This window comes from Lytechinus pictus, chromosome 14 (genome assembly GCF_037042905.1).
Source record: "Lytechinus pictus isolate F3 Inbred chromosome 14, Lp3.0, whole genome shotgun sequence".
Taxonomy (NCBI): Eukaryota; Metazoa; Echinodermata; class Echinoidea; order Temnopleuroida; family Toxopneustidae; genus Lytechinus; species Lytechinus pictus.
The window spans coordinates 14,102,204-14,130,092 of NC_087258.1; the positions used below are offsets into that span (position 1 = coordinate 14,102,204).

General features: G+C 35.7%; 2 protein-coding genes across 2 annotated transcripts in view; one reads left to right on the forward strand and one right to left on the reverse strand.

Moving 5' to 3' along the window:
- Positions 1–7,200, forward strand: part of LOC129276584 (inositol 2-dehydrogenase-like) — a 29,567-nt gene extending 22,367 nt beyond the window's left edge. Inside the window, exon 7 of the mRNA XM_064109214.1 lies at positions 578–7,200. Within this exon, the coding sequence (XP_063965284.1) occupies positions 578–696 (119 nt within the window). The 3' untranslated portion in view covers positions 697–7,200. The remainder of the gene's footprint in view (positions 1–577) is intronic.
- On the reverse strand, positions 4,052–27,652 carry LOC129276586 (aminopeptidase NAALADL1-like). The gene is made up of 11 exons (XM_054912973.2): positions 27,573–27,652; positions 26,304–26,485; positions 24,999–25,121; positions 22,458–22,540; positions 21,476–21,607; positions 18,557–18,642; positions 17,600–17,690; positions 16,816–17,068; positions 12,953–13,037; positions 10,238–10,330; positions 4,052–9,743 (listed from the first exon to the last, which is right to left on the reverse strand). The coding sequence occupies exons 1-11, from the start codon at positions 27,623–27,625 to the stop codon at positions 9,545–9,547; spliced, it is 1,380 nt and encodes a 459-aa protein (XP_054768948.2). The 5' UTR covers positions 27,626–27,652; the 3' UTR covers positions 4,052–9,544.
- Between the last annotated feature and the right edge of the window lie 237 nt (positions 27,653–27,889).

Genomic DNA, 27,889 nt, shown 5'->3' on the forward strand with positions numbered 1-27,889 from the left:
GGCTAGTGAATCCACTCTCATTTTAGGGACCAGTGAGAGAGTCTTAACAAAGAATACAAAAGAATTGCTAATGAGCCAATCGTCGAATAAGGATGGTTGTCGTATCACGAACCAATATTGTCAAATTTTTCTGCGTAACCTGGTTTAAACATTAAAATTTCAAACTCGTCTTGCTCATGAATGCTTGAAGTCTTTGTCTCATATTAGGTATCAAAATAAAGACAAATAATAGAATTAGGTATATGATTATGTAAATTAAATACCATAATTCATTTGCCTTTGAAAAAAGAAGACATGGGAATCCCGGTTTCCTTTTTTCTGGGACGCACTTTAGTGTGGAAGTATTACTCATGGGCGTCATCATCTTCATTCTTTGTAAGCTGAATCCAATGCTGAAAGGTTCTTGTACGTAGACTCCCCTGTTCATATGCCAGTACGGAAATATTGCATGAATATCACTGATGCTCTTATTTTGACCCTTTGCTTTGTGAGAATAAATTCACCATCTTTACAAGGGATGGATCACCTTTTAAAACAATTTGCCTTTTTTCTTTTCTTTTCCCCCATCCTGTTGTAGGTGAAGTCAACTCGATGGAAGTTACCATGGAAGACACCATAAGAGCGATTAGACTCTGTGATATATGTTCAGAGTCATTCCGAAAGAACCAAGCTATCACATATGTAGGTGTAGAATAGGTCAAGGTCAATTTCAAAGTCAATTTCAGGTTTTATTCAATTTTGAAATTTTTAGGGCAAGCCTACTTTTCCATAGGGCATGTTTCTTTACTACAGCACAAATGGAAAAAAATAAAAAAGGCATTACAAATCTCCAAGCCCAATTTAACGGTATATACAGCCATGGCCTTCAATGGAATCATTTTGATACTTGCTTTTAATCAACATACAATGTACTTGTAAAAATATATATGTTTTCTATTAGAAAACAATATTACAAAATAACCATATCTAACAAGATAGATGTCTGCTTGACACAAAAAACATAGCAGCTTTTGTTAGATATTGTTGGGAAAAAGGATGTATCTGGATAAAACTGTTTTTTTAACCTGGATGTGAAAAAATTAGAAAAATTAAGCATTTAAAAAAATAACCTTTAAAGTATACCTCAATTCCTAACCCCCCATCACCAGATATTAATGCCCATTGATTCTACAGCAAATGTAAATTTCTCGAACTTGAGTCGTTTTTCTAGATTTCATTTCTCACCGCTTATAGCTCAGGTACACCCTTTTGCCATATTATGGCTGTGTACTTCAATTAAAAAAAAAGAATAATAATAGTGATTTTGAATTTGACAGTTCAAATGAATTTATTAGCATGCTCAGAGTTTTTCCAATTCTGGGAATTCCTGAGCTGCTGAAATTTGCCAATTTTTGCGAAAAAAAAGAACAAACAATTGTGAAGTCAAATTTATAGCACAATTATTTCACTATGTCGTAATCCAGGTAAAAAATGCTGAGCATCATTCATTTGTCCACACAACTCTCTGGACAACTTATTTTGTGGAAACTTTGAGGAAGAATTGCAACCATGACTTGCAACAATACATGTCTCTCGACTCTGCACAACGTATCAATGTCACCTCCTACCCCATTGACCTTGTACGCAAGATCTTGCCGAGTTTTGTTGCATCATGTATGAACAAAAACCTTTTCATACATATGCTTTCTTTTTGGGTCTATTTCATACTTGGTAGTTCCTTTAAGGCCACCGCACATCTTACGACCCGACTGGTCTGCAACTGAGTAAAGGGAAATGTGACGTCACAGCTCTTGTCAGCTTGAGATTCGCAGACCGGTCAGAGACAAATCGCACTGAAAATCGTAAAGGATTCGGCATGTCAATTCCTTACAACTGGATCGCAAGCTCACTCCAACTTCCAGCCAATCAGACAGCAGAGTCGCACTTAAATACGGACACGTACGTGATGTGCAACGCGCATACGCAGTTGCTAAGGCAAAAGCAAAAAGCGCATGCATGAGTCGCAGACAGCAGGGTAGTCGGATTGCAAGAAGTGTTGTGTCGAGGCTGGTGACTACCTCGCGATTCATCTCCCCTCACTCAGTCGCAGACCAGTCGTAGAGCAGTCGGGTTGAATAAACTATGGTGTGCGGTGGCCTTTAGAGTCATGCAATATGTCTGAAATAATCTTGAAATAAATCACTGAAAAGATTCATGTGATTGGTTTGTAGACATGAAGAAACAATCCTTTGTTTCCACAATCAAAAATGAATTTTTACCTGTTTTTGGTAAGCTATCCCTTGAGAAGCTGCAGGCTTCGTCGGGCTTCTCCAGCTACGACAAAGGTCCGGTGAAGCTTGCAGCCTCGCAAGCGAAATCTTACCAAAAATACGTAAAAATTCTTGATTGTGAAAAAAAAAAGGATTTCCTCAAATCTAGAAATAGGTGTGGTAAAATCTCCCCTACTTTGACAAAATAAAGCAAGTAGTATAAAAGTAATTTCCTGTAATACAGTGAAATCAGTACATGGATCTCAGTGCATTAGTATGTTGGTTAACCGGCTGTAACTCAAGGCACGATCAGTGTTTTGATATGAAATTTTGCTTCGATGAAGAAATCTATTTTGAAAACTTCAAACATATTAAAATTGCAGTTTATTTGATTTTTTTTCAAAGCAGGGCAGAAATTGTTGTCTCAAGTAAATGTACAGCTTTGAGAATAATACTTCTTTGTATTGGTATTTTAGGAATTTATGATTATGTATTAGTTTTTTAACATAATATGAAAATGGTATGAGACTGTTTGATATTATTATAATAAGAATGATAATAGTTCCATCTACATAGGTCTGAATACTTTGTGTGTATAATCGCTTTACATTTAATTACCATAACTGTAGCTATTGGATTACGATATGCCTCCACACAATGTACGCAACTTCTCCACTCCTTGGGGAGCATTCAAGCAAGAGTTAAAGACTCAATTGCTAGACATATTTCGTAGGCTGTTACATCCTACAGGGTACCCATTTAACACCTGGGTGGAGAGTGATAAAGTGTGGATTGGCGCCTTGCCAAAGGACGTTAGGACGCTGTGGGATCCAAACACACAACCCTACTATTACAAGGCGAGAGTCAGAACTGCTTCACCCAACGCTTCCACACAAATATTCTTCATTATTCATATACAACTTTAGTATTGTGGGAGATGCCTGACCATTTATTCTTTCTTGGAAATGAGATATCTTGTAAGGGTGCTGCAGTCACATTTCCCCGGCCTTTGGCCGTGGTACGGCGAGTCGAAAACAACCATTTTAACATTTTTGTACCAGCTAATAAAAAGGCTTATTTCGACTCATCGTACGGCCGCCGTAGGGGAAATACGACTGCAGTATAGATAGATTTTCAGAGTTCTATGTCTCGAAATATTTCAGAGAAATTTATTCAATTTCCAGCACAAATGTGATATCATTGTAACAAATTTTGCCTTTCACTGTCTGTCAGTAGTAAGGTGTGTGAGTTGATTATAAACTTTTAATATGATTGTACTTTTTATTTTTATTACTGCCTTTTTCAAAATTTGGACAACGATGCGAGAATGATTGATTTATGTGAAAACGGAAATATATATATATATATATATAGTAAATCATTACAATTTGTTTATTTGGACTCGTTACTTCAGGGAGATTGGCAGAGACGGAGGGGAAATTGCAGGAGGCAGAAGAAGTGGGAGGGAATTGTTATGGAGAAATAAAGATATATTATAGAAAGAGAGAGAGACAGGCAGATAGATAAAAAGATTCATAGTGATAAAAATGTTTCAGTTTTCATTCCAGCTAAAATGCTGTCTGTATTATATCAAACGGTTTGGAGCAAAACTTTCTCCCGCCAAGAAGGCGGATCGAAAGTCACCTTCAGAAATTTCAGAAATCCATTAACCAAACAATCCAAGGAAATCTTTTTTTCTACTTATTATGTGGAAAACAAGATTCACACAATGAAATGGCGAAACTATTAAAAAGTACAAAGAAATTTTTGTATTTATTATCAAGACGAGATAAAAAGACAAATTTTTCTTTGTGCTGGAATAGAAAGTACCATGGAAAATACAAAATAGCAGCAGTAATAGTGTTAATGATCTTAAGGTATAAAGGTAACAGTTTCAAAGATATAAAAAGCACTTGAGAATGAATTAAGCATGCTCACATTAAAGTGAGAGATTAAAAGGGCCATCTATTACACAAATTCAGTAATATGATACATTGTGATATAAACTTACAAGTCATTTTTAATAACTACAAATACAAATTTTAAAATGATTCAAAATATTTTTTGTCTGCTGGAAACAGAAATTAAGCCTCCACTGGCTTTTTCTGAGAACAAAGAGAGTCAAATAATTGAACTGAATATGTCCTGAACACAAATGACCAATAAATGTTTACTTTGAATTTCAATGAAATCATCGATTTGTGTCTTATTTTACAAAGAAGTAAAAAAAATAGCAAAGGCAATGTCCCTAACGTGACATCACCCATTTATTCAATTCCGATTTAAATTTTTTTAAAACTTGATACACTGGCAGCAGTACTACATGCAGTTGACACAATGAATTACTACATCACATTAGTAAGAGATAAAAACAATCTCTTAATAAAAAAAAATACAATATACATATATAGCATACAGTAAGCTGACCACAGTAATGCACCTACGATATACATGTATTTCAATAAAATCATGAATAAAACATTTTTAATACATTGGAAAAATATGAAATATTTGAACGAGGTGACGTATCAAACAACGTTACATCGTAATAAATTTGAGTTTGTACTTAAAATGGATATTACAGTTAGTACTTTGTACAAACAGAAAAATAATCATATTTAGATAAACAATATGGTTGAATAATACAAGATAGTAACAATTATTTACAAATTGATTCACATGTCCAACTTTAAAATAGATACAACTGTACTTCATGCATAACATTTTTGATAGACGAGACAAATTATTGATTAATAATCATAAATGACTGGGAATAGTGCATGATAACGCTCACTTGATTTTCTGAGAATGATTTTGTGCATGAAAAATTGATGGGTCCCATATATCACTATGCTACACAGATAAAGATAAGAATTACGGTATCTTCAATTCCTTGAATTCATTTTGCAAAATAAGATAAAAAATGTGTTGTTGTGAACATGCATCATGCTGAACATTAGAAATCAGCACTGCAGTGACTTAGAAAACCTTCACATGTAATTTAGACCACTTTAACGCTTGTGTGTATTCAAACCTTAAAAACAAGGAAATAGATAAATTAACCAATCAAAACAGAGCATGTGTCTGAAACATATTTTTAATAAAATCAGCTGTTAAATTTTGGAGTGGGCTGTATAGGAAGCATAATAACTTGAGTTTGTCCTGCATCTATCCTGATTACCAGGTCCCTTGGAAAGAACCTTAAAATGTTGGGTCCTCTTGTTTCTTGCGAAAAAAGCATTCATGCTTTCTTAGCGATCAGGCAAATACCAAATAACACCAAAATCTCCCTAGAAAAAAAAGTTCTAAAAAGTTAACAAATGAATTGGGAACAAAAAGTAGATGTACGCACGATGTGAAAATATAAAATTGTTGAATCGAGTACTGATTTTCATGAATTTGGTCACAAATATCAATTTCAAATTCGGTACTAGAGCACTGTTTCATGAAATGTGTTTATTTCAACAACAAATCTGCTTTCAACATATCAAATGACACATTTTTATACTTTATAATTAGCTTTTTAATTATAGATTTTATGACACACGGCCTTATAAATTGTAATATACTTCAATCAATTCAATCAAACAATAATAAAATATATTACTTTATTTGTACATGTATAGCAGGCTAGTAGCACACAACATTAATTGAAGAAAGTCTTCTAACAGGTATCTGCTGAAAAATTTGCCCCATTTTCACAAGAAGTTCATTTTATGCTGTATTTAGTAAATCAGATAAGATCTTCCACCTGCATATTCTAATAACTTACAGATGAACCGCATAATACCAGGGGCTGTTGCACAAAATATCGCAATCAAACACAACTGCAAATAAACCTCGCAAGTTAATTTGCAAACAATCAAAAGCCTGTATTTGGGACTTATACTTGATTTTTGGTTTGGTTGTGATTAAACATGACTACTTGTGCAACGAGCCCCAGAAATCCCATCTTGAGTTAAGCTCAAAAGTTAGTGAATCCCACCACAAAATGCACTCCTTCGTGCTGAGTGTCGACAACAACACTACAATTTCCGGCGAGCCCATAGAAACAAACTTTCTTGAAAGTAATATTTTATCACCTAACTTCACAATTAATTATCTAAAACATGGCACAACTTGAACACTTTAACTATCTTCATTTTCTGATGAGGTTCACTAACTTGAGCACCACTGTATGTGTGTCTTTACCACAGAAACAAATACTAAACCTGTCTCAAAGTCAAATCATTTCAGAAGAACCATTTCAATCTACAATTTGTTTCCGGGGCCCTTTGTAGAAAGAGTTGTAATCAAATGCAATTCCAAAAATCAAGCGCAACCTGACTTTCAACCGATGAAAAGCAGGAAGTTGGAACTTGCGACTGCTATTTCTTATTTGCATCACAACTCTCTGCATCAGGCCCCTGACATTTACTGCTCTCATTCAAGACACAAAGTTAATATTTCATTCTGTTATATCATGGAGAAAATATACCCCAAGAAACTATTTTCCATATAGAGTGCAGCGAATACAAGGGTGACATTGTCATCGATATTTAACATAAATTTGGTGATTAGATGATCACAGAGAAAAGTGAAAGACCGACAGAAATTGCAGCAAAGTTGTAGTAATTTATCATAATTACAAACACATGTTTAAAACCAACTCACATCATATACAATCATGATACTGAAAAATGAATGAAGCCACCAAGTCAATACCTCAGAATTAATCAAATACAACAAATTAACACACACACAACCGTCTGTTAGATTTAGAAACTTTGAAGAATCAATTACACAGAATTAATCAAATACAACAAATTAACACACACAAAAGAAAACATCTTTTAGATTTAGAAATTTTGAATGGTATCTACAGGCTAAGTTGGCTAACACTCTACAATAAAAACCAACACCCAGGTCATAATTTCACAAACAAACCACCTTAACTACGCACTACCACACACCAATAAAACTCTGTACAAGTACACCGAGCCTCTTACAATTTCAGCACAAGAAACGATTATTACAAATGTACATTAACAAATTATAGGGCAATATTTCATAGAAACTTTGTGATGTGAATAAAAAAAGGGTAAAATACAAGTAAATTGCCCCAAATATCTTCTCAATATTCAATATATATCTTGTTAGAGGTTGAGCACCCAACAGGCAGTACAAAATAAACGTTTTCAGCACTCTTACATATTTTATGGCTAAATCTAGATTCTCAATGGCTTTTAAAATAAAATCAAGGGCTGAGTTCAATTGACACTTCTAAATCTTTAAATTACTGCTGATGTGAATTCCTCAAGTTAATTGACACACATTTTCAGAGAAAATTTGTTGTAAATGATGTGCAGCCCCAATTCAAGTAAAATGAAAGAAAATATCAAAATTACTTGAAATACTGTCATTATCTTGTCAAACAATAAATATATCAGTAAAAGGCGAAATTAAAGCCTTATTCGCACTTCATATCACCATATAAACAAGTTGCTCTCTCTCTCTCAATATGGCAAATGCACATGTAAATATACAAACAGCTGAATAAAACTTCAGAAGCTTTATTTGAGAACTAAAGGGTTATTGTTGAGGTGTAGGATGCCTAATGGATCTAGTTCAGCCCAGGTTATTTCAGTATCCAGTCAACAATATTGAAGATGGGTAATATACGGATTGTTAAAAGTAAAAAAATTGTTGTGGAATCGCTGAAACTGTCTGCATACAAAGGCTTGGCATAGTCCACAAGGCAACATCATTATCAAAATCACAGTGAAAAAACAGAAATACTTGTACAAAAAATACATTGTATTTCATCAAAATCAGTATCATGAATTTCACAATTTACTCTTGTAACAGCCATAGGTTCTCTGGTTTGCTTCACAAGACAATAGCTGGTGACATTAACAGACTTTACACTTTGATATTCATAGGGCAAGGCTCCAGCACAAAATAGGAAAAATTTAAAAAGGATACAAAAATATCCCAGGGTCCCTTAGCACAAAGATTAGCGATTAAACTTCTGCTTGATTTAAACAATTGATTGTACATTCATACATTGTAGTCAATGCAATCAATCGTAGAAAATGTGTTTATGATCATTGCTAAGCTTTGTGTTACAGACCTCAAAGTGCAATCCGTAGGGCATCCAAGGCCTTCAATTAATCTTATAGAGAGAAAACCCCCTAAACACGCCTGGTATTGCATTATTTGATATAAGACAACCTTATAAAGAAAATTTGAATACAAGAATAAAAAAGCCACAGTATGCTGATTGGAATGCAGGAACAAAAATCAATTACCAGAAACAATGTTCATATCATTAAAAAAAATGAAACACAAAAATTATATCCCTTATTATTGATAAAAAGGTAATTTCAAACTTTAGGGCTAGTCTGCTTAAGACCAAAGGCCCAAAATGTCCAATGCTTAGAGATCAAAATCAAGTTAAAAAAAGTGAAAAAGAAAAATGAGAAATACCTTATCTAATTATTGCATTGGCAGTATTCACAAAAAGAGACATCAGACAAGCATTTTGTGCTGTTTGAAATGATCACGGTCAAAATAATTCTCCCCTCTCAAGAGGACATAAACTTTCACAATCACTATCAGTTAGGTGAATAAAGCACATCAATCTTATGACAAAGACTTGCATAATGTAAACCTAAATAAACTAAACTTATTTTCTAAATTTCTATTAATAGAGTAGAGTCCCCAGTTTTCTCCAGAAAACACAAACAAATCACAGAATTTCATGGAAAACACAATTTTCCAGGCCAAAATAATTGAATTAAGAAAAAACACAGTGAAAATGATGGAAATTAAAGAATAATCCAATATAACAAAACCATGCGCAAGTGACAATTCTGCCAATCAAACTTGTTCGTAGTGTTTTCAAGCTAATTGCACAGAAACTTTCTTATAGGTTTTCACTTTTCATAATAATTGCTTCATCATATTGTTTTGTAGATGTCACCGGAATGTGGTGTTTAGAACACAGAATTGACATTTAAGAAACCATATAACGGGGGGGGGGGGGGGGGGGGGATTTCTACTTGATAGAGTAAACTGTGTTTGATAAAAATTTATTGCAGCAATCCACTGTTTGCTTCGTAAGTTTAGAGGTTAACAACCTTGGATGTTTGTTGTCTCATGGAACCTTGCGGTGATGCTTAGCATCACTCTCTCCGAGACTTTATCTATAGCAAATTGTTCATCACAAAAGTTTTGTTGAATGTGACAAGGCAGATGTTCATTACCAAGTTGCTCTCATTGAGATCATACATATTTCACCAACATAATAGTCATTAGGTGAGCGGGACGGCTGCGGATAAAGGAGTCCCAGTTAAGAGATGAACGGCAGAATCTATCCTTGCGATGGTTCCAGAGAGGGCGGGCTGGACCAGTTCCCAGTTTTTTAGCCATTTAGCCATGTAGAGAGCTCTGGTCAAGGGTCCGAACCCTTGACCCTCGTACCCGTTCATTGAGGGGCCATATACCACGTGTCTGAGAAATTGAGGAAAGAGACAATTCAATGACATCAAAATTTAAGAAATCATATGTTGAATTTGTCCTCATACTTAGAGGATTCGTTTACAAGTAGCACAAGTTTCATCTGAGTCAAGGCACATAATAGTTAAGATTGATTTGATCAATCACAACTCTTCAAACTCTTCATGTAAATAACTCCGACTGATAACTCCGCTGAGGTAGATAATAGCCAAGTTCGATTAGATCGACTGCAACTCTTCATTTAAATGACTTTCTAATCTTACCTGAGCTGAGGTAGATAATTATAGTTGAGATGAGATTGATTGGATCAATCGCAACTCTTCAAACTCTTCATGTAAATAACTCCCTGGCCTTACCTTAGCTGAGGTAGGTAATAGTTAAGATTGACTGGATCGATTGCAAATCTTCCTGTAAATGACTAGTAATACCTGAGCTGAGGTAGATAATAGTTGAGATTGATTGGATCAATTGTAACTCTCTGATCTTACCTGAGCTGAGGTAGATAATAGTTGCCCGGATCCCCAGAGAAGGCTCTCTCTACCAACATCACTCTGTCATTCAGCTCACGTAAATGGGTTTCACTATATGAACAGAAACAATCACATTACCACAGTGTTAATGATGATGGTAAAAATAACCTTACTTGCCCAAATTTGTAAAATATGAAAGTTGAAATTCGCACATCTGTTGTCTTGAACATCGATGAGTTGAGGCAAGTGCATTAACACGGTATATCCAAATATAGGCAAATATGTTTCACTATATACACAAACAGACATGACATTATCACACAGGGGCGTCGATCCATTTTTCAGATTGGGGGGGCGAAATCATTAACGTTCCAAAGGCGCTCGATCGTACAAAACACCCACCCACACACACACACACACACCTCCACACACACATACATATATATATATATATATAAGGAAATTATAATTGGTGTAGTATCGAAAATATGTCTATCTGACGGTCAATCGGATCGGGGTCGCCCTAGCCACTAACCCGTCTCTGTGGTCTAGTGGTTAAGGCACCGGCGTTCAAAGTTGGGGGCCCGGGTTCGATTCCCGGCAGAGACATTTTTTCGGCATCACCAATTTTTCCAAAGGGTAGATAGCTTTGGGGAACCTTGATTTAAGCTACGCCTACCATTGTTCTCTTTATCCATTTCTTTACAATATTTAAATAAAAAGAGTTGCCAATGCTGTTGTACATGTATAACTTTACACATACATATATATATATATTATATACACACACACACACACACACACACACACATATATATATATATATATATATGTATATATCTATATATATGTATGACTCATGAGACACAGACACGTATCTCACTACACAGATAGTACGAGTGCCGAGAGTGAGCTCAAATTTCTTTATATTCTGAGCTGAAAACTTGATATTCTAAGCATTTTTGGTACCAATGATTAAGATTTGTATCTAAAAGAGAATAGATGCGAGCGCGAAGCGCGAGCTGAAAATTTTGATATTTCGATCTGAAAAAATGACAGTTTACTGGACGTTTTTGATAAAGAACAAGCTATATATCCAAGAAAAGATGATTGCAAATTGAAGCAGTTCTTTTGAGGCTTAGAACTGAAAATGGGACATTTACATTCACCAATTTAATCATGAAAAGTATGGGTTTTTGCTACAGAAATTATGCGAGCGCGAAGCGCGAGCTGAAAATTTTTATATTCCAATCTGAAAAGCGGACATTTTGAGCACGATTTTAAATAAAGAACGAGTTGTGTATCTCAATCTCGCTTGCTGAACATTACAATCTTGTTTTTCTTTAATGCATATCCGGAATTATTGGGGGGGCAAAATGATATGTTTGCCCCCAAATATTTTCATTGGTGGGGCGATCGCCCCCCCTGCCCCCCCAGGATCGACGCCTCTGTTATCACAAAGTGTTTGTGATGGACAAGAAAAGCCTTACTTGCTCAAACTTGGAAAATATAAATTATTCAAATCTGTTGTTTTCAACATAAATAAGTTGAGGCATGTGCAGTAACAGGGTTTTATCTAAATATACACACATCTACGTTAATTTCACTATATAAACAGAAACAAAATAAGTTTAATAACGATGGTCAAAAATAGCCTTACTTGCTCAATCTTGGAAAATATAAATTTGTATCTGTTGTTTTTGAAAATTGATAAGTAGAGGCATGTGCAGTATTAACTAAGCCCGAGTCGAATCGATTATAAAATCGGTGTTCGATCGATGTCATCGAGCGCCGGTGCAGATTTTGCAAAATCGGTGCATCGGAAAAAAAAAGTACTTTGCTCTGTCATCTGCTTGTGCAACGCTCACCCGGCCAGCGCATACCGTCAGTGCATGCAATGCATGCATAGCGCATTGACGCGACTGCCGGAGCAAAAAAGAATTGACTTGATTTTCCCCGCCGCGCCTTCAAAATTCGATGCATCAATCAAATTAAAGCTGTCGATATGACTCCGGCTAAGTATTAACAGGGGTATAACTAATACTGAAATGCATTTTACTATATAAACAGAAACAATCGATGGTCAAAACTTGCATTATTTGCCAAAACTTGGAAAATATCAAAAGTGAATTTGTACACCCAGGGAGCGTTTCATCGACAGTTTCGTCTGACAAATTGTCACAGTTGACAACTTTCCTTGAATTTGATTGGCTGAGAAGCACTGTTACTACAGCAATTCTCAGATAAAATGGAACTTGTCGGATAAAAGGTCTGGCAAGTCCTTTCATGAAACGCTCCCCTGTTATAACATATTACACACAAACAGTACACAAAGCAAACAGAAAATTGCCAATAAGTCTACTGCCTACTCGTCCACTCACCACATGGTCTACTTTCATTTAGTCTAATGTCATTCCGTCCATCGACATTTCGTCTTAACAACCATTTGGTCCAATCATCACTTTTTCTAATCACCATTTCATCTCATAAACAGTTGGTCTAATATCCATTTTATTTTTATTCATTTCGCCCAATTAGACCAACTGGATATTAGACGAAATGGTGAGTGGACGAAATGACTATTTGCCATGTGAAGAGTGGACAAACTGATGGTAGACCAAATGATAGTAGACGAGTTGGTAATAAGACAAATTGGCATTAGACCAATTGAAAATAAACCAATGCAAACTATGAAGTATAATTCAAGTTATAAAATAAATTGATGCGACTTACTCAACGAGATCGGGTGGAATGTAGTACTGGTTGTGGAATTCTTGGGCAGCTGCAGTGAACTTCTGTATAGCTTGATTTAGGTGACCTTTATACAAATAAATAATGATAATAATGAACATTTCTTGTATAGTGCATATCACATGACAATAACGTCTCTATGCGCTTCCAAAGGACTTGAGTATTATTATCCCGGCTCTTAAAAAATACAGTGGTGCTAAAAAGTTATTAGACCCCACCAGAAATGAACATATTTAAACTGTTCAAGTTCTGCCATGTTTACAGGGTTGGGCGGTAAATACCGGTAGCGGTAATTACCGGTGGTAAATACCGGTAAATACCGTCCGGTAAATAAGATGGGCGTCCGGTAAATATGGAAAAAACGGGAAATATGATTTATAATTCTTTTTTCCCAAAAATTTTAGTTGTTTTTAACCTCAACAAATGAAAATAGTGTTCTGAAATAATTAGAATCACAAAACTCATAGTAGAAACACACAAACAGATAAAATCCATACTGCATACATGTACATACCCAAACACACATAGGTCCACACATACGCACACAAACTCAAATTATGTTCCTGGAAATTGAATAATCATATTAAAACATAAACAAATATTTATCTCGGGGTTTAACTTTTTACATGCCATTGTATCTCATTACAATATGATTTTTGTTTTTAAGTGTGAATAAAGCTCTGTATTCTACTGTATGTAAGGAGTTTTAGTGTTTACATGTATCAGTGTGTACATGTACTAGTGGTTGCTGGTTTTGAATTTTGATAATGCTTACAGAAAAAGATCTTTTTGTAGCCTGAACAAGGCAAAAGCAATTTTGTGTCTCGCCCACTTATGAAAATAACAAGAAATATCGTGATTTGCGAGGGCACGCAAGAGAATTATATCGAACTTCATTGTGAAATGACTGGGATGGAATAACACTTGTCATAAGAGCCTTGCACGTAAACTTTAATGTTGACCTGAAAATTACCTTTGACCATACCATGTGACCTCCGACTGCAGCATAACATGCAGCTCGCCTAAGTACACCTACCATCCAAGTTTTGTTGAAAAGTAACTAACGGTTGCGGAGTTAGGTGTCATAAGAGTCTTGCATGTAAACTTGAACGTTGACCTCAAAATGACCTTTGACCTAACCATGTGACCTCCGACTGCAGCATAACCTCGGATTTTGCCATTTTTGTCTCGCCCACCAGAGGTGAAGGCGAGACTTAGGGATCCAAATGTCGTCCGTCCGTCACAAACCTGTAATGACACATAACTCCACAACCGTAAGTCGCTTTTCAACCAAACTTGGATGGTAGATGGACTTGGGGGACCTGCATGTTATGCTGCAGTCTGAGGTCATATGGTAAGGTCAAAGGTCATTTTCAGGTCAACGTTAAAGTTTACATGCAAGACTCTCTTATGACACCAAACTCCGCAAAAGTAAGTCGCTTTTCAACCAAACTTGAATGGTAGATGGACTTGGGGGACCTGCATGTTATGCTGCAGTCGGAGGTCACATGATAAGGTCAAAGGTCATTTTGAGGTCAACGTTAAAGTTTACATGCAAGACTCTCTTATGACACCGAACTCCGCAACCGTAAGTCGCTTTTCAACCAAACTTGAATGGTAGATGGACTTGGGGGACCTGCATGTTATGCTGCAGTCGGAGGTCACATGATAAGGTCAAAGGTCATTTTGAGGTCAAAGTTAAAGTTTACATGCAAGACTCTCTTATGACTCCTAATTCCGCAACCATAAGTTACTTTTCAACAAAACTTGGATGGTAGATGTACTTAGGCGACCTGCATGTTATGCTGCAGTCGGAGGTCACATGGTAAGGTCAAAGGTCATTTTCAGGTCAACATTTAAGTTTGTGTGCAAGGCTCTTATGACAAATGTTATTCCATCCCAGTCATTTCACAATGAAGTTTTGATATAATTCTCTTGCGTGCCCTTGCAAATCACAATATTTCTGGTTATTTTCAAAAGTGGGCGAGACACAAAATTGCTTTTGCCTTGTTAATGTTGCAATTCTTTTGATATAACTTTTACAAGTTTAACAAACAAAGCAAACACAAAAATTAAAAAGCATAACTTATACAAATGTACACCAAAGTGGAAAGAGGTGTCAAAAGTTGTTTCCTTTAAGAAATATAAAATGAATACAATAACAACATAATTGACATACTTTAGCTACTGAATGTTTCATGGGAAATGTAAAATAAATAACTTGTGCAGTTTGTCATATTCATATTGATTGAAAGCTATTGTAAACAAATCAATCTTTGAGAAAATTAGGTGTATTTATTTGGGATCTTTTTAGTATTTGATTGTACTTTTCAGCATTTCATGATAACAGACATAGATAACACACAAACAAGCAAACACACACACACACTCACACAAATGGTACACACCAGAGCAACCATACTCACCACCTTTGTTTTTATGTTCAAAATTTGACAATCCCTATATAGAAAAGTGAGTGGAAAATTATATTTCCCGGTGAAAAGTGGTAAATACCGGAAAAAAGCGGTAAATACCGCTTATTTCCCGGCGTCCGGGAAATAAGCCTCCGAAGCGGGAAATATGCCAACCCTGCATGTTTAGATATTTAATTGTAAATTCAGGTGATAAAATATCACATTCAATAAAGTTTGTTTCTCTTGGCTCGCCGGACATTATAGACTTGTTGTCTACATTCAACACATCAGCATGACGGAGAGCATTTTCTGGTGGGGTTCACTAACTTTGTAGCACCACTGTATATTCAAACAAACAAACATTGATGTATGTTTACTAATAAAGTCATGGAATACACTTATTTCATATTAGATATTGTTCGTCCTGAAAACTATCTGAGGTTGCTACCTGTATTCCTTGAATGATATTCAATGTTTCTTCAAATTGCTGAAGGAGAAGGGTTTCAATGTAGCAAACTAAGTAAAAGAAATGGACTAAGAATAAAACCTAAAGAGAAAATATACAAAAATTTTACCCATGCCAATAAAATAACCACTTCTTTATAGCAAGATATCCAGGCTTAACATGAAAACTTATTTTGAAAAAAGACAAAAACAAACAAACAAGAAATGACGTTCACCCATTCAATACAAAAACAGTAGCAGCTCGACTCTTCATTGACCAAATAGTTGCTAGGGAGTGTAGATTATACATTACACACATTAAGTGTAGCTGAACCAGAATCCAATTTATACAGATAGAATATTGGGTACTCAAATACATCCCCAATGAAATGAATATCTTAATTCTCACTTAAGAAATGTATCTAAGGCAAACTAACCAGTGACTTTCCTTTTACCTGAGGCCCGTAGCACAAAGCTTAGCAATGATCGTAGAACATTTTTCTACGATTGATTGCATTGACTTACAATGTACAATCAATCATCAAAATCAAGCGTACCATTAATTGCTAACCTTTGTGTTAAGGGAATAATAATAATAATACACAGTTCTTATACAGCGCATATCACAATTATGAATAATGTCTCTCTGCGCTTCCAAAGGACTTGGATATTATTACCCCAGCTGTAGCTTGGCAGCCGTAATTACTAAGATTACAGAACACACGCATTTCAAGGAATAAATTCCTGCCAGGTACCCATTCACCTCACCTGGGTTGAGTGCAGCACAATGTGGATAAATTTCTTGCCGAAGGAAATTACGCCATGGCTGGGATTCAAATCCATGACCCTCTGTTTCAAGGTCCGGAGACTAATCCACTGGGCCACAACGCTCCACCAGGGAACCAGATCTACAGTGAACTGTACATTTGACATGATGAATAAGCTGGATTGTACCAGATAAAACTGGAGTAAACCAGACTGTCTTACCTAGTCCTTCATCAAGGGGTACAGTGAAGTTCTTCATGTTCAGTTCTCTCAGGTATTCCACAAGCTTGTCTGCATAATTCACCACATTAATCTTAAGCAGGGGATCGTCAGCCAGCGAGAGAAGTGCCTCGGCAACGACTTCCGTCACAGCAACGTGTATCGACATATCGGGATCGATAAAACGCTTCACGTAGTCATACGTATCATAGGCCGTGTGCTTGACAGGATATGTGGGAATGCCCCCGTAATATTCCTACGATAAATACAAATCATTAACATTTGACAGGACGTCATTACTTATACATAAAAAACAAGGTTCGAAAATCATTGTCATTTCTTAAGGAATAATTCCTAATTACCATGTTCCTCAGAGAAGATGTAAATTTGTCAGTCATGTGGTTTCGTCATTACAAGTCGAGTAAAATATCATTGCACTTGGCCTTAAAGCTAAACTGCCTCCATATATCTAACTCAGTGATATCGTGAAAACTGAAAACTTTTGGTGAAAAATCATCACACTTCGATTGCAAACACAGATAAGGACATGTGGGACAGTACATTTTCATGGCCGCGGAAAAAAGCCCACACATGGCAGGAATGTCATGCCTACTTTTTCACCAACTACCAAGTTTCTACCAGAATAATTTGACACAGAATTCAATAATATACACTAACTGGGGAGAAAATGATGGATTCTCTTGAAACTCATTCTGAGAAAGTTGCCACAACTGGTATTCACTTTTACTGGCTGTAGGTACTACTGAATGAATCAGAGATCTTGTACCTTATCGTATGTATACTTGAGATCCAGTACAGGCACTCCTGCAACGTGTAAGAATGGGGCTGCATCATTACCAAGGCCAAGAGCTTCAATCCTGTCAGGAATAAAACAAAGGCATGTTTATAACCTAGTACACAAGACCTCGTAACCCATTTAACAGGAAAATATGAATAATTTTGATTAAAAGAGCAAGAAGAGCAAAGAATCAATGTTTCCCAAAGGATTAGGAAAGTCATCCTGAAACAAGAACTCAGAATGGATAAAAAAAAAATAAAAAAATATATATATAATAAACACAAGTTCACAAGGTTGACTGGAGGTTCATCAAATTTAATTGCAACTCTGAGTTTCACGCAACCTACGTGAGGTGCGATCTTCAGGCAACTGATAAAACTTTTCAATACCATTGAACAATGCATGTCGCTCTTCCTGTGAAGGACATTAAGCACTCTATACAAGGATAGAATTCCCGAAGTATATATATATATATATATATATATATATATATATATATATATATATATATATATATATATATATATATATATATATATATATATATATATATAAGCATGGTCCATGGAAGAAATATTATGAAGCCCGGCATTCTGTAGAAATGTGGTGTAAAAATTTAGTTTAGACTAGGGTCAAACCTAGGTTTAATTGTCAGAATACCACCCAAAGAGTTCCATAATGTGGTGATGGTCCTTTATTCAGTTCAACTTCCAGAAAATATTCCAGCATCATAAGTCTATTAAATTAATCTAAAACAGATATTAAATCTTGATTTATATGCATTTGGGATTTAAAGCATATATCATTTACCTGCATACTTAATGCCTCCAGGAAAATTTCCTATGATAAATGTGAGTTTAACATTCCATGTGACCTTCAAGAAGACTCATAACTTTCGCAATCTGAAACAATTTCATTCTATAATGAGAAAATGAATAGACTTACTCTGCCCCTGTTTGACTGGGCTTTTTCTTCACCCAGTTCTCATAGACCCTCATGTTGTTAGAATGGGCTGCATGCGGGCATTTTACCTACAAGAGATATGATTAATGTGAATAAGATTTTTGAATGAAAATTTGAGTGAAATAGTGAGATATGATTAATGTGAATAAGATTTTTGAATGAAAATTTGAGTGAAATAGTGAATGAATGAGTGAAGCAATCAGTCAATCGACAAAACAGTCAATGAATGAACAAATCAATCAATATATCAATATATTCATCCAACAATCAATCAATCAATTGATCTAGATATCTATTCATCTGACTACCTGAGCCTTTATTTAATTCTAAGTAGTGATTGAATGTCACTATTTTTCTTGGCTGCACAAAATGCTTCTACTTGTTTATACTCTTATTCAATTCACTTCTTAAGTATTTTACTTTAAGGCCCGGTCACATATAGCCCGACGCACGACCCGCGCATTGAAAATTGGAAAATAGGGCCAGTGCGTCGATGTGCGCTCAACTCCTGTCAGAATTTGTGTCAAGCCTCGCGAACTTGCATCGAATACATAACATATTGCTAACGCGCTGCGCGTATACTGGGCGCATTTTGACCGTGCACAGAGCGCATATACAAAACCTCTCAACGAATGCATCACGTATTGCGAGCGTGTTGAACGAAAGGCTAGCGCATGCACTGCGACAGCACTGCGAGTACAACGCGCAGCCCGCGACCGAAAATTTTCAGTCACGTGACTGTGGCTGCAAAACTAAAAAGAACCTCAGGTCAGATGGCATCTTCGACCTCGGGCCAGATGACACCAAGAGATTTGAATACTCCTACTTTGTCTGGTGCCGGTGAGAATCAGTCTTGATCAAGATTGGGAGGGATGCTATAGAAAGATGCACAAGGACAGTTTTGGTTTTTAATGCATATTTCATTCTTAAGCTTTCAAATAATGAGGACGCGGTAGCGAATTTTACGCATCTATTAATTTTTAAGAAGTTGACAATAGTAATGTTGGTTATTTAATTTTTTGAATGTGAAAATGATATTACTTTCTTCATCCGTGTTTAATGTTCATGAGTTTTGTAAATAGAAAAAACGTTATAAGTTGTACAATTATGAAGTTGGATATTTAATATTTATTTGAAACAAAGCATTTCGTTTTTGCCTATTTCTCACATAGACAGTGTAATTGTATAAAGATTGAAAACGAGTTTTAAAAAAGTAAAATAAATGATTGCTTTTACACAAAACGTTTTGTATTATTCCATTTCATTGTTAAAAAGCGATTGTTGATAGAGAAAAGGTTAGTTATTTGATCGTTTTAACGTAAAAATAATGTGTTTTGTATTCATCCTTTTGTCAAGTTAAAAAATAAAATTGTTACAAGTATTAGGAATAGAAAATTTGTTATTTCATATGTTTAATTGAAATAATATGCTATGTGTCTGCCCATTTCTCACGTGGACAGTGTAGATTGGAAACAAGTGGTAATAAAGGTCTTGGTAAATGATTGTTATCAACCTCTCATTTCAACTGTTCAACAATGTGCTTGTATTCGATTTTAATATTACAAATAATTATGTCAAAAGAGAAAGCTGGTTATTGAACATAGTAACATGTTTATTTCACCTTAAATCGATCGATTTTGTCCATCTGGAGACTTTTAGTTGGTGAATAGTCAGTGACATTTAGTTATGCTGATGTTGGAGAACTGCAATTTTATATTTCAACTGAGTGTCAGGATCATCCATCTTCCGAGGTGATTCTTTCGAGGGCTGGAGAAAAAGTGATGAGGAGTTGGTGCCGGATCCACTTATATGCCCTATGACTACACGCTAGGCACACGCCGGGTATAGGTTAGGAACACGCAAGATAAACGTTGTGTGCGTTAGAGACACGTTCAGCACTCGTTCAGCACTCGTTCAGCTCGTTCATATTCGTTGCGTGTTCGTTGGAAAGCACGTCATGTGTGCGCCAGTCGTTCGTTCGAAATCAGCCGCCGAACTTGCGACGGATACTCAACGTAAGCTCAGCGTACGTCTAGCGTTGGTCTAGCGCGCTTTGCGAATGTTCGGCGACTTCATGGCGTATAGAGTCATGCGTCGAGCTCTGCGCATATTTTTGAGCATGCTCAAAAAATCACGACGCACAAGCGAACAGCGTCGAATACATAACGTTGGTAAAACGCGCTCGTCGAACGCTTAACGAACAATGGCGCAGATCTAGCGAGTAACAACGCATTGACCAAAACTGCAAAAATTCAACACGTGGGCCATGCGCCCCTCGTGCGTCGCCTATATGTGACCGGGCCTTTATCAAGCCAAATTTAAGCAAAATACTATACAATATAATAATAACCATTGTGATGTCATAAAGCCTTAGCCAAATTATGCACAATGTATGTATCCATCTGTGCGCAGTATTGCTGACTGCCTGTATGTTCATCTGTTAACTGCACGCGAGCCAGACTTGAGCCAGGTAGGAGACTTTGTCATTTTGCCTCCGACGAAGATTCTGCTAGGATCGAAAGCTTAGGCCCGTTTTGACTTTCTAATTTACTCCATTGGCTCTCTTTTATAAGATAAGCAGCTTTCAGCAGCTTCTTTTTGCCATTGACTTAGATTTAAGCAAAATACTAGCCAAAAATGGCAATTGAATAACAGAATACTGAGTAAAATACTTAAAACTCTGGCTGAAGTATGAAATTGAAGGCTGGCCCAGCTGCCATTTACTTAACTTGCTTTACCCCTTTACAACACAAATTATAGCAATGTATTTACTGTTCTGATAAAAATATATATTACTTATCAAATTCAAACTATGATAATGACATATATATTCAAGGATATATATATTCAAGGATAGTTATAATAACATATTTCTTCTAACTGAAAAAAATGCTGAATTACCCTCTTGGTAGCATAATATATGATGTCCGTCAATAGAGGGCTCCCTGTAGCTGAGAACGTGTAATTTCCTTCCACAGCACCATCAAGGTTTATGTAGGCAACAGTTCTCTCTCGTAATACCTCAACATTTTCCTGTTTGATAGATGATATGAATTGTACCCTTGATGTTCAAAGATTACCAAATATACATATACAGTGTATAAATAATTTGTATTTCTAATCAACTTATATATTTTCTACAACCAATATTGAGTTTTGAAAAATAATTTTCTTACTTTGAACTGCATTTCAATATTAAAATATGATTGCATATCTTAAGTCTTTGATTTTACTATTCACACCCCACTATATCCCCCTATTAATCCTCGCTTTTTCTGTTTATTCTTCACCTTATCTTTATATCATCTAATGTTTTCGTTTCTCCATTTCTCCACCTTTCTAAAATCTATTTTCCCCCTTCTTTTCTCATTATATTGATATTGTTCTTTGGTGAAGTGTTTGCAGAACTGCATCAAAAATAAATGTTTGTACTTGAATTTATGATTCCACCCAATTCAGCTTTTGCACTGCCATATGACCAACACCTACATCTTTATCACCACCCCCATCTTATAATATAAGAGCAGGGGTGTAGTGGTTCTGACTCTCGCCTTGTAAACAGAGGGTCGTGTGTTCGAATTCCACCGCGGTCTAGCGTCCTTTGGCAAGGCGTTAATCCACACTTTGCCACTCTCGGCCCAGGTGCTAAATGGGTACCCGGTAGGATGTGAAAGTTACTGTATGTTTGATTTTGCCAGCGCCATAATGAGGCTGCGATGAATGCAAGGAATGTTCCCCAGGGAGTGGAAATTGTGCACTTTTCGTGCGGATTGAAATGAATCCAATGACTGGGGTAATAATATGCTATAACGCGCTTTGAGCCATTCTGGGAAAAGCGCTTTATAAAAATTGGCTATTATTATTGTTATTTCCTCAGTCATACCTCCACCCATTCCGCTGATCCTATATTCCCGTCATCTCCTGCGTCCCAGCTGGCTAGAATAATGGTTCTCCTCGGCCTCCATCCTACACAAAAAAGACAACAAAATACATTCTTTAACACCCTTCCTCTTCAAACACAACTGAACATAAATCACACAGTTCTACTCACTCAAACTATCTCAGAGCCTGTCAAATTTTCAATAAAATCCAACCTCCCTCTCCCCCTAAAACTGTGGTCACTTTTCTAGTGTATTAGAATAGAACAGAAAACAGAAAACAGAACAGAACAGAACAGAATAGAATAGAACAGAACAGAACAGAATAGAAGGGTCATTCCATCTGGATTCACCCAGTGGTTGCACCCGACCGTCTCAGAATTCGTTGTAATTTGGTACGCATAAAATTCACCATGGCCCACGTACAAAACAAAAAAATAAGTCCAATTGGTCCGTCGGTTCTCGCGCTACGGCCCGCCCTTTTCTCCTTGTTTTGACAAAAATGGGCGTGACCTTCAACTTTCAATGGCCACTGCGTCGTAATGTGTTGACCAATTTTCATGAAACTGGTACCATTTATTAGGAAATTCAGAGAGGAATCCAAAACATGCATCAAATAATGTATTGGAGCGATTTATAAGGTCATGACCTTTGACCTTTACTTTGACCTTGAGTTTGACCCCCGGACAAATAATTTTTTAACTTGATTTTCGTGTATGTTAATTATTTGTATGATATTGACAAAATATGTTAAAACCAACGATGATATTTTATGTCTTCACCTTTTAAAACTCTCCCAAAGATACCATGAAATTTCACTCTAGTCCCACATACTAATATTCATGTTAGTAAAAGTGTTTACCAGTTACATGATTTCTTCCAATCTTAAGTTACAGTATGCATGCACATGAAAAGATATTAAGCTCATCAGTTCACAAATGAAACATTAAACATTTATGCTCATGAATAGGTATCTGTTTAGGCATTTTGATGTTCAGCAATATATATCATATATATATATATATATTCTTGTTAGTAAAGTGTTTACTTTTATCATCAAATTGTTGAGTATATGCCTATTTACTAACAAGAATATATATATATATATGTATATATATATGACATATATTGCTGAACATCAAATTGCCTAAACAGATACCTATTCATGAGCATAAATGTTTAATGTTTCATTTGTGAACTGATGAGCTTAATTTCTTTTCATGTGCATGGATACTGTAACTTAAGATTGGAAGAAATCATGTAAATGGTTAACACTTTACTAACATGAATATCAGTATGTAGGACTAGAGTGAAATTTCATGGTATCTTTGGAAGAGTTTTAAAAGGTGAAGAAATAAAATATCATCATTGATTCTAACATATTTTGTCAATATCATACTAATAAATAACATACATGAAAATCAAGTTAAAAAATTATTTGTCCGGGGGTCAAACTCAAGGTCAAAGTAAAGGTCAAAGGTCACGACCTTATGAATTGCTCCAATACATTGTTTGATGCATGTTTTGGATTCCTCTCTGAATTTCCTAATAAATGGTACCTGTTTCATGAAAATTGGTCAACACGTTACGACGCAGTGGCCATTGAAAGTTGAGGGTCACGCCCATTTTTGTCAAAACAAGGAGTAAAGGGCGGGCCGTAGCGCGAGAACCGACGGACCAATTGGACTAATTTTTTTTGTTTTGTGCGTGGGCCATGGTGAATTTTATGTGTACCAATTTACAACGAATTCCGAGAGGGTCGGGTGCAAAATTGCACATTCATTGGGTGAATTGGCATGGAATGACCCAGAACAGAGAACAGAACGGAATAGAACAGAATAGAACAGAACAGAATAGAAGAGAATAGAATATAGAAAGGAAATAGTTTATTAAACAAAATTCATATGCGGTAACATAATTTTAAACTACATTAAAATACAGGTCTGAGATAGGTAGCATAAGGTATTGAGATATGAATCATCATGATTATAATATCATCATTATTTACTACCACATAACATGAATGTATCTGGTATGATGTGAATAGTAATTAGTATTCAACTTCTATTAGTTGATGTATTTTGTGACTTTACTACATGAAGATTTATTTCAGTCTAAACTCTCACCAAAAATTTAGCTAACTGTATTTTATCCGATTTGGTAAAAAAAGAAATTTCTCAATCATGGACTGAAATTGTTTGCTGCTTTCTGATACGCAATCGCTACATTTCCAAGAAAAGTGTTTATCAGAGTGCATTTTAAAACACAAATACAAACATTACAGATGGAGGGTGCTAAATATCCTGAAATGTCCTTTTTCAAGAATGATCAATAGATGAAAGAAAAATCAATGGTCACTACACTGTGTGTCAGATTTGAATGCCAGATGACACTTCATTAAATTATTGAAACTTTTAACAAATGTTAGTCATTATATTTTAGCAAGTATATGAACTGGTATTAGTAGAATTCTCTCCTAACATTTCAATAAGTACAACAAAAATGAACAAACATATACATTCAAAATCAAAGTAACAGTTATTTACCATCATTCTTATAGAGTCCTCCGAGGACACGAGCAAGTTCCATCAAAATGGCTGTTCCAGTTCCTGGTTCTACTCCCCCATAGGTCAGTGAATCTCTGTGGTTTCCAATAATCACATATCGATCTAGGAGATATAGAATTGAAAACACTATCACATGTAAGTTTAAAATTTCATTTGAAGTCGAAATGTCTGTTCTAGATCTTAGTTCTACTTCAGACCAGGGCCCCATCGCATATAAGTTACTATTATGGTAACTTTACCATCCAATGGTAACTTTCATGGAGTCCTTGATTTTGATTGGCTGATGAGCATTGTTACCAAGGTAGTTCCCGTTGGATGGTAGAGTTACCATAGTAGTAACTTTTATGCAACAGGGCCCTGTAAATATTTATGGTTTCCATAATCTACAAGATCTACAAGATATAGAATTGATAACACCATTAGGTTTTAATTTAATTTTATATAAAAACGGCTGCTCCTGTTACTAATTCTACTCCCCATAGGTTAAGTAAATCTCTCTGGTTTCCAATGATAACAGCATTGAAAACGCAATTAGATTTTGAATTTCATTTTAGGTCAAACTGACTCTTCCTGGTTCTACTTCCCATAGCTAAGTGAATCTCGATCTTTTCAAATAACGCCACTTATTTTTTAATATCATTATTTAAGCAAAATTATTACCTTCTCATACCTTTTCAATTCTTCGTCTATTCAGAATATCAACTCACCACTTCCATCACTCAAAAAAATATTGAAATAACTTTCAAGGGTAATTTCGAACATAACTTAAAAATTTAAAACAATTTTGATATGTTCATATTTGCATAATTTTAACACAAGTCAGCATTAAACCATGGACTGAGCTGGACCCTGTCTTACAAAGAGTTATATTTGATCTGATCAATCTCAAATGTAAGGAAATCCATCAGTGTCATATTTTTTCTACAGGAAATTTGTGCAATGTCTTTTGTAAACAAAGAGAAGTACCCTCACTTTTCAAGAAAGCAATGAATGTATGAATAAACAGCATATCTATTAACATTTTGAACAAACATGCATTTTAGATGCTGACGTTGCTGGCTTTCCGCAGTTGATTGAATCCATCGTAACTCTTTGTAAGACGGGGCCCAGGGTCCCGTTTCATAAAGATTTGTTATGATAACAAATCTTTATGAAACGAATTTACAATCAGCCAATCAGATTGGCTGATTTCAGTAGCTTTTATCTGTTATTGTAAATTTGTACTTGTAACAAGTTTTATGAAACAGATCCCAGGACTGTGGTAAAACAAGCTACTAGACCGACCTGGCTCTACATCTCCTTTGATCATTCCAAAGATATTTGTGATGGTTTCCGTTGTGAGGACGTTGTTGACCTTCATCTTGAACTTCTCAGCGTGAGAGTTGAAGCCCGGTCCAACCTTGAAGGTGTGGTTTCTAAGCTTGATACCCTGCCAGTCAGCTGGAGCTGCTGGATAGGACATATTGCTGCAAAGATGAATTGAATTTTTTTATAAGAATAAGGCATCTGAGACTAAAGTATAAGCACATACTTTTTTCCCTATTCAGTTGATTAACTCAACACAAGATGTGTAACAATTGCTCAGAGACCAAAGTATAAGCATATTTTCCCTATTCAGTTGATTAACTCAACACAATATGAGTAACAAGCGCTCAGTCACAGTGAGGGGTTAGCTACATGTAGATGAAGCGGGACCATAATATTCATACACCCCTTCTTTATGAAATTTATAACTTTTGTATTGCATTTCTGAACTATCTGATCGGTCCATAATATCTCTCATTTATCCATATGCATTCATTTCATTCATAGATTAAAAATTACATTTACTAACATGTTGATAGAAAGACACACAAGAAATAAAAATAATTTATGAATGAAGAGACATCTTTAAAAGACAGAAAAGCCTTATTGACGCTGCCACCAAAAAGAATACAAATTACACAACACCTAAAAACATAACATACACTAGCGATAAAGCATGTAATATTTAAATATTGTGGTTATCAATCAAAAATGATTTTAATCTTTTGAAAACGGAGTTGGAAGGGCTACTTTCCCAACTGACTAAAAATAGGAAGAGCTTCAGCAATATGGCATTGCTGCATGACATATCGCACACATTGACATTACATATGACTATAGAGAGAGGTACTACCTATACATCTAATTTTAATGTATAATTATATGAATTAGAATAGATCTAGTTATAATGCATAAATATCTGAATTCAAAGCCTGATAGAGGTGAACAGGTACTGATAATAAATAAACCGCCCTTTCACACGGTAAATAAAATCGTAATTTGAATGATGATTCCAGTGAAAAATAAGGCTAATGACGAATATTTAGCACATGTGAAACCAAACTAGAACATGATTAGAATCACGAACGCTAATCACAGTCACGATTACAATAGCAATCATTACAATGATTTAAGAATCAAGTGTGAAAAGGCCCAAATTGACATTCTTTTTGGGAGATACCACATATGTTCCCCTTTCAAGACCCACACAGCCCTCATCTCATACCGAAGCAATATTCAACTACTCACGTGAGGTATTGTCTTGCCTGCTCATAGCCGATGGTCTGTATGGGAAAGTCCATTGGATCATTGACATCCTCAGAAATAGTTTCTTTCAAGAAAAGGGATACAAAGACATGATACAATATCATTAATGCATTTCCCCTATAGACAACCAAATCATCATCTTTTGCTATTTCATTTAAAATCAAACATTCACCTTTATTGATCATCCGACTATGAACACCACATTTACTTCATTTCCTCTGAACACAAGGCCTGATACAGGCCTTGTTATATGTCACGGTGGTCAATGCATGGACATACATGTACATGTACATGTATGC

Excerpts from the sequence above, each read along its gene's own strand:
- LOC129276586 (XM_054912973.2), bottom strand. The coding sequence starts at position 27,625 with ATGGACTTTCCCATACAGACCATCGGCTATGAGCAGGCAAGACAATAC. Across the intron at positions 25,122-26,303 it reads CAAAGGAGATGTAGAGCCAG|ATCGATATGTGATTATTGGA; the intron begins GTCGGTCTAGTA and ends TATATCTCCTAG. Across the intron at positions 17,691-18,556 it reads CCCAGTCAAACAGGGGCAGA|GATTGAAGCTCTTGGCCTTG; the intron begins GTAAGTCTATTC and ends TATTCCTGACAG.